We start from the raw sequence: 8225 nt of genomic DNA, 5'->3' as shown, positions 1-8225 counted from the left end.
GGGCGGTTTGGAGCATGCCGAGCGTCACATCTCAGCCCTGAAGACATCCGAGACACAAAAGCTCTGAATGACGGTAGGTTGCAAGTTTTGGAAAAGTAATGCCTCCCCTTCGTAACTCTTCAACAGATGGCAGTACTGGCTTGTTCAGTAGACTCTCCTCTACAGTTCAATTGTGGCTGGAAACCTTAGCATTGAAAGGTTGTGTTGTTAAAGTGAAAAGTAATGTCTCCACCTTCGTAACTCCTCAACAGATGGCAGTACTGGTATGCGGCAGGTACTGGCTTGTTCAGTAGACTCTCCTCTACAGTTCCCTTTGGTGGGAAGCATTAGCATTGAAAGGTTGTGTTGTTAAAGTGAAAAGTAATGCCTCCACCTTCGTAACTCCTCAACAGATGGCAGTACTGGTATGTGGCAGGTACTGGCTTGTTCAGTAGACTCTCCTCTACAGTTCCATTTTGGCCGGAAGCCTTTGCATTGAACGGTTGTGTTGTTAAAGTGAAAAGTAATGCCTCCACCTTCGTAACTCCTCAACAGATGGCAGTACTGGTATGCGGCAGGTACTGGCTTGTTCAGTAGACTCTCCTCTACAGTTATTTTAGCGGGAAGCTTGAGTATTGAAAGGTTGTGTTGTTAAAGTGAAAAGTAATGTCTCCACCTTCATAACTCCTCAACAGATGGCAGTACTTGTGTGCAGCAGGTACTGGCTCGTTCAGTAGACTCTCCTCTACAGTTCCATTTTGGCCGGAAGCCTTCGGATTGAACGGTTGTGTTGTTAAAGTGCGATGTGTGGAATCCTGCGCAGATGATCGGTCAATGCGACTTAAGCAACATGCAGTTATTGAATTCTTGACCGCAGAAGGTGTCACCCCAAAGGAGATTCATCAGAGAATGCATGCTGTTTATGGTGATTGTGTTGATGTGAGTACTGTGTGTCGTTGGGCGAGAAAGTTTAATGATGTTGAGGTGGGAATATCTGACTTGCGTGACAAAGAGTTGGACGTCCTGTGACAGCAACCACCGAGTTTCACAAGTAAAAGGTTGACAGATTGATTGAGGACAAAGGTCGTATCACTCAGAGAAAAATTTCAAGTGTATTCGGCATTTCACAAGAACGTGTACGTCACATTCTTGCTTTGCTTGGCTATCGGAAGATCTGTGCACGATGGGTTGCGGAAACAGAGTGTCGACTTCTTCGGTGACGGCTTCAGAAAACTTGTTCATCGTTAGCAGAAATGTATCCAATTGTCTGGTGATTATGTGTGGGTCAAATTATTGTTTTGCTTGGCTATTGGAAGATCTATGCACAATGGGTACCCAGGATGCCGACGCCTGAAATGAAAGCACACAGTCAAACTTCAGAGACTGGATCTCACCATTGTACGGCATCCTCCATGCAGTCCAGATTTAGCACCGCCTGACTTCCATATGTTCCCGATAATGAAAGAAGATCTGTGGGGATATCGTTGTGCTTCTGATGAAGACATTGAGAGAACTGTGAGACACTGGTTGCGGAAACAGAGTGTCAACTTCTTCCGCGACGGCTTCAGAAAACTTGTCCATTGTTGGCAGAAATGTATCTGATTGTCTCGTGATTATGTGGGAAAGTGAATAGTGGTAGTTAAAGAGCACATTCTAAGGATTATTTCTGCGTTTGATTTATTAAAATATTCCCATCCAAACCCAAGTAACGAAGGTGGAGGCATTACTTTTCATTCAACCCTCGTATTATGGGCATTGCAATGTAATGGAAGTCTGGCAATGCCACATCTCCACAGTGCTGCCATTTTGTTACACTGGATTTCGAGATTTGGATGAAGCAAATCGGACTTGCCTCCAATCTTGCCGCAATTCGGCTTTCTTCTTTGCACCCTTCTTGGCTGGATAAGGTCACGGAAATTGACGGAACTTCGGATTTCAAGATTTGGATGAAGTAAATCGGACTTGTCTCCAATCTCTCCGCAATTCGGCTTCCTTCTTTGCACCCTTCTTGGCTGGATAAGGTCACGGAAATTGACGGAACTTCGGATTTCAAGATTTGGATGAACCAAATCATCCAAATCTCTCCGCAATTCGGCTTTCTTCTTTGCACGCTTCTTGGCTGGATAAGGTCAAGGAAATTGACGGATCTTCGGATTTCAAGATTTGGATGAAACAAGTTGGACTTGTCTCCAATCTCTCGGCAATTCGACTTTCTTCTTTGCACCCTTCTTGGCTGCATAAGGTCACGGAAATTGACCTTATCTTCGGATTTCAAGATTTGGATGAACCAAATCAGACTTGTCTCCAATCTCTCCGCAATTCGGCTTTCTTCTTTGCACCCTTCTTGGCTGGATAAGGTCACGGAAATTGACAGAACTTCGGATTTCAAGATTTGGATGAAGCAAATCGGACTTGTTTCCACTCCCTCCACAATTCGACTTTGACATACGGCCCTTTTCCACGACTGGATAAGGTCAAGGAAATTGACGGAAATTCCCAAACCAAGAGGGACTTCTTGAAAAAGAAATCCAGCAAGAAATGGATAATTGTAGCAAAGGGAACTCGTGCTCATAGGCTCGTGGAGACCACACTTGTCTCCCACAGTCTTTGCCATCTTATCTTCCAAAATGTGATATACGGAAAGGTCTTTCAACCCGGAAGACATCCTTTCAGGCGCCTCTTGCACATAAGAGCAAAAGCAAGGATTTTTATATCTCTCAAAGGGTCAAAACGTTTCAATATTCTCATCCGTAAGGCTGTCTAAATCGTAATTTTAATCGTTTGGTGAAAAACCCAAAACAAAGCAATGAACTGAAAAATGGGACTTTCCACCTTCTCGTCTTTCATGTTTATGCCTTTTTCCATCTTAAAGATGCCATTAAGCCCAGGTAAGTAAGTTTCAATATTCTTATCCATAAGGATGTCCAAATCGCAGTCTCATTCGTTTGGTGAAAAACTCGAAACAAAACGATGAAGACAGAGTAGAAAAATGGGATGTTCCATCTTCTCACCTTTGATGTTTACAGCATTTTCCATCCTACAGATGCCCTTCTGCCCAGATAAGTGTCAAGATATTTCGATATTCTCATTCGTAAGCATGCCCCAATTGTAGTCTCATTTGTTTGGTGAAAAACCCAAATCAAAACGATGAAGACAGAGCTTGTTGTAGATTTTTTTGGGCTATATGGCCATGGTCTAGAGGCATTCTCTCCTGACGTTTCGCCTGCATCTATGGCAAGCATCCTCAGAGATAGTGAGGACAGAGATGAAAAATGGGATGTTCCACCTTCTCGTCTTTCATGTTTACAGCATTTTCCATCCCACTGCCCAGATAATTGTCCCATACAGTAATAATTTATTTTTTCCAAAAGACGTTTTGTCCTTGACATTGATAAGTGCTACACAAATCAACCTGGATGTTCTGGAGGAAATAAAAGGATTTAGGAAAAGATGTCCAGAAAAAGACTGGCAGAAATGGAGGAGGGGAAAGGTAGGCAACAATTATGTTATTTAGACACACACAATGCCATGACATTACGATACCCATTGATGCTTGCAAAAGATTTGAATACATGGATTTTTCCCTTTGGAGTGAGTCAAAAAAAGGACCAACCCAAAGTCGCCTTTTCTGGGGAGTCGCTGAAAGGACAGTCAACAAACACAAGATTTGTTTTGGAAACTTTTATGGGAGGATTTCAGTCAGTCCTGATGGAGGTCTGGAATACTGTATTTATTATATTGGAGGGTATAATGCTTGTTTTCCCCTCTCAACAAAACCAAGATAGGGGGAATTATGGAACATTCACTGTCGGAGATGGAGAAGGCACTATCTACAGCCCGAAGGGCAGCACATAAACATGGTAGTCTCCGCAATCCTCACGATTTTCGGTTTTTCTCTGCCTGAAAGTTGTAAAAGGAGGGGAGCGATTGTTACGAAGCAGATGGCAAGACAAGGGATGGAAGAAGAATATTCGAGTGAGCTGACCCACAATACGGAGGGAGGAAGAGACAGGCTGCCGAGTGCAAATTGAGATGATCGCACGACACAGTTGCCACTCTGCTTTAACTAGTATGGCAGCCTTCTATGGCTTTGTAGTTTAGTGAGGGCCTGGACCTCTTCAGCTGGGGATTTTAAAATCCTCTACCTAAACTGCAAATCCACAAGAGGCAGCCATAGTCAGTTAAAGTAATGGTTTTGCATGGTTTGCATCATAATCTCCTAAACGTCCGACATGTTGCAGGGAGGAAAGTTTGAAAGTGTCACAGAAGAAAAGGTAAGGATCGTGACTCAACCAACTGCAGGAAAATGGGGCAGAAGGAAGGGATCATTCTTCAATCAATTGTAGAAAAACAAAGGGTAGGGACTGTTACTCAAACAATCACATGAAAATGGAGAAGGTAGGGATCTTTCTTCAACCAGTAGCAGGAAAACAGAGAAGGTAGGGATCCTTAGTGTACTAATGGAGGAGACAGTAGGAATTATTCTTCAACCAACTGCAGAAACATGGGAGGATAGCAATATTGATTCAACCAATTGAAGGTAAACAGGGATCCTTAATCAATTACAGGAAAATGGAGAAGATAGGGATCCTTACTCCACCAATTGAAGGTAAACAGAGGAGAAGGTAAGGATCCATTGCATTTCCATTGCAGATAAATGGAGAGGTAAGCAGGAATTGTTATTCAACCAATTGCAGGTAAACTGAGGGAAAGGTAGAGATCATTACTCAACCAATCGCAGGTAAATGGAGGGGAAGGTAGGGATCATGATTCAACCAACTGCAGGTAAACAGAGAGAAAGGAAGGGATCCTTACTCAACTAATTGGAAGTAAACATGGGGGAAGGTAGGGATCATTCCAATAGCAGATAAATGGAGAGGGAGGTAGGAATGGTTATTTAATCGATTGCAAGTAAATAGAGGGAAAGGTAGGGAGGGGAAGATAGGGATAATGATTCAACCAATCGCAGGTAAATGGAGGGGAAGGTAGGGATCATGATTCAACCAATCGCAGGTAAACAGAGGGAAAGGTTGGGCTCATTATTCCACCAACAGAAGGTAAACAAGGGGGAAGGTAGAGATCATTCCCATAGCAGATGAATGGAGAGGGAAGTAGGAATTGTTATTCAATCGATTGTAGGTAAATAGAGGGAAAGGTAGGGATAATTACTCAACCAATCGCAGATAAACAGAGAGAAAGGTAGGGATCATTACTCAACCAATTGTAGGTAAACGGAGGGAAAGGTAGGAAACATTATTAAATGAATCACAAGTAAACAGAAGGAAAGGTAGGGATCATTACTCAACCAATAGCAGGTAAATGGAAGGATAGGTAGGGATAATTACTCAACCAATCGCAGGTAAACGGAGGGGAAGGTAGGGATCATTACTCAACCAATCGCAGGTAAATGGAGGGAAAGGTAGGGATCATTACTCAACCAATTGCAAGTAAACGGAGTGAAAGGTAGGGATCCTTATTTAACCAACTGAAGATAAACGAGAGGGAAGGTAGAGATCATTCCAATAGCAGATGAATTGAGAGGGAAGTAGGAATTGTTATTCAATCGATTGCAGGTAAATCGAGGAAAAGGTAGGGATTATTACTCAACCAATCACAGGTAAACAAAAGGAAAGGTAGGGATTATTACTCAACCAATCACAGGTAAACAGAGGGAAAGGTAGGGATCATTACTCAACCGAGTAAACGGAGAGGAAGGTAGAGATTATTACTCAGCCAATCACAGGTAAACAGAGGGAAAGGTAGGGATAATTACTCAACCAATCGCAGGTAAACGGAGGGAAAGGTAGGGATAATTACTCAACCAATAGCAGGTAAACAGAGGGAAAGGTGGGGATCATTACTCAACCAATCGCAGGTAAAGGGAGGGAAAGGTAGGGATAATTACTCAACCAATCGCAGGTGAAAAGAGGGAAAGGTAGGGATAATTACTCAACCGATTGCAGGTAAACAGAGGGAAAGGTAAGGATAATTTCTCAACCAATCGCAGGTAAACAAAGGGAAAGGAAGGGATCATTATTCAACCAATAGCAGGTAAACAGAGGGAAAGGTAGGGATAATTACTCAACCAATTGCAGGTAAACAGAGGGAAAGGTAGGGATCATTACTCAACCAATCACAGGTAAACAGAGGGAAAGGTGCGGATAATTACTCAACCAATCGCAGGTAAACAAAGGGAAAGGTAGGGATCATTACTCAACCGATCGCAGGTAAACAGAGGGAAAGGTAGGGATTATTACTCAACCAATCACAAGTGACCTTGTAATTTTATGGGGGAAATTCTGCAGGTGAGTAGCTACAACATACACACCACACAAACAAAATGGTGAGCTTCGGCGACCCATGGCAGCGTGAGCAAAGGCGGAGTGTTGTCCCACATAGCAAACCGTGCAACACAAACAAGAAACACAAGGCAGGAGAGGAAAATCCAGGGTGTTTTTCTGCGGCCAAACCTCACTGTCCTTTCCCCCCAATGTGTCGCGACAGTGCTTCTCGGAAGGACGTGACGTTTCGATCCATTTGGACCCATGTGCCGTGAAATTCCCCACCTCTCGTGTTGTCAAATGTGCCATTAAAAAAAAACTTAAACAGGGGTGGAGACAGTGGAGGGGAGGGAATTTAATCGTTTTGACGGAAAATGCACACACATGGGGGGGAAAAAAACACCACATGCGCTGGTTGGAAGCGGGGAGAAGGGGAAGGAAGTAAGAAACACGGAGGCTCAGAAACAGCGGCATTCCTTGACCCTGCGCCAGAACGAATCTCTTTCTTCTCTTTCTTTCTTTCTTTCTCTCCCTTTTTTCGCTCCCTCCTTCCCTCCCCATCTCACCTGGACCCCCAAGAAAACATGTTGTGAGATGCTGAGGGAAGAGAAAGAGTCCGGAGAATGTGAAGAGGTATAATAATACTGAAATAAAAATATCTGGGAGGAAGGGAGGGAGGGATTCGTTGTCTCGTTTCTCCCAGCGGATCCATTCCGGCTGGCGACTTCCCAAGCCAGTAGCCAGACGTTTTTGTTTCTCGTCCCACTCTGTTTTTTTTCCCGAAGGGTTTTCAAGGTTCCTCCTTCCACGGCCAACATCCCCCAACCCCCAGAAACGCCCAATGCCACCACCTCAGGTGTCTGAAAAGAAATCCGAGGGAAAGATGGCCGCCGGGACGTCTTGTGCTCCTCAAGAGCCCTTCGGTTCCCCTCTCTCTCCGGGGAAGGCTCCTCCGCGCCCCGCGTTTTGGGAGAAGCGGCGACAGGAGCGAGGGCCCGGTCACATGATGCCATTGGTGAGGTACTGGAAGCCGTCATAGAGCTTGGTGGTGATGGAGCGCATGCTGCCGTCCACCATCTGCTCCACCAGCAGCTGGAGCTGCTCCTCCGTCATGTTCATGTGGAAGCGCTCCTTCAGGTTGCGGATGGTGCTGGAACCGTGGAAGCAGGGCAGCTGGGAACCTGGAGCGGAGAGACAAGCGCGTTCAGGGTCTTAGTAAAAGTCAAGGTTTCCCCTTTGCTTTAAGTCTAGTCGAGTCCGACTCTGGGACTCTGGTGCTCATCTCCATTTCGAAGCCAAAGAGCCGGCGTTGTCCATAGACACCTCCTAAGTCACATGGCTAGCATGACTGCATGGAGCGCCATTACCTACCCACAGAAACGGTAGATAATGGCGGGAGCTCATCGCCAAACTTTTGGGTCAGCAAGTTCAGTAGTTTAACCTGCTGCACCACCAGGGGGCCCTTATAAATAATAATAATAGTAGTACTCATTATTATTATTATTATTATGACCAAACCTCCCCAGATTTTTTCTAACTGCACGTTTTTGAACTGCTAGGTTGGCGGAAGCTGGGGTAACAGCGGGAGCTCATCCTGCTCCCCGGATTCAAACCGCCAAACTTTTGGTCAGCAAGTTCAGCAGCTCAGTAGTTTAACCCGCTGTGCCACCAGGGGGACCTTATAAATAAACATAATAATAATAATAATAATAATAACAACAACAACAAAATCTCCCCAGATTTTTTCAAACTGCTAGGTTGGTGAAAGGTGGGGTTAACAGCGGGAGCTCATTCCATTCCCCAGATTCAAACTGCCAAACGTTTGGTCAGCAAGTTCAGCAGCTCAGCAGTTTAACCTGCTGCGCCACCAGGGGGCCCTTAGAAATAATAATAATAATAATAATAATAATAATAATAATAATAATAATGACCAAACCTCCCCAGATTTTTTCGAACTGCATGTTT

At 44.5% G+C, this 8225-nt stretch overlaps 1 protein-coding gene across 3 annotated transcripts in view; it reads right to left on the bottom strand.

The window, feature by feature from the left end:
* Positions 1-3645: 3645 nt before the first annotated feature.
* PI4KB (phosphatidylinositol 4-kinase beta) overlaps positions 3646-8225 on the bottom strand; it is a 56535-nt gene continuing 51955 nt past the window's right edge. For all 3 annotated transcript variants that reach the window (XM_060758014.2, XM_060758015.2, XM_067472375.1), the window contains one exon: positions 3646-7441. In XM_060758014.2, the coding sequence (XP_060613997.2) occupies positions 7260-7441 (182 nt within the window). In that variant the 3' untranslated portion in view covers positions 3646-7259. The remainder of the gene's footprint in view (positions 7442-8225) is intronic.

The sequence above is a fragment of the Anolis sagrei genome, chromosome 12 (genome assembly GCF_037176765.1).
Source record: "Anolis sagrei isolate rAnoSag1 chromosome 12, rAnoSag1.mat, whole genome shotgun sequence".
In the NCBI taxonomy this organism is placed as follows: domain Eukaryota; kingdom Metazoa; phylum Chordata; class Lepidosauria; order Squamata; family Dactyloidae; genus Anolis; species Anolis sagrei.
Note: the sequence above shows the minus strand (reverse complement) of the source record. Positions and strands in the feature narration are given on the sequence as shown.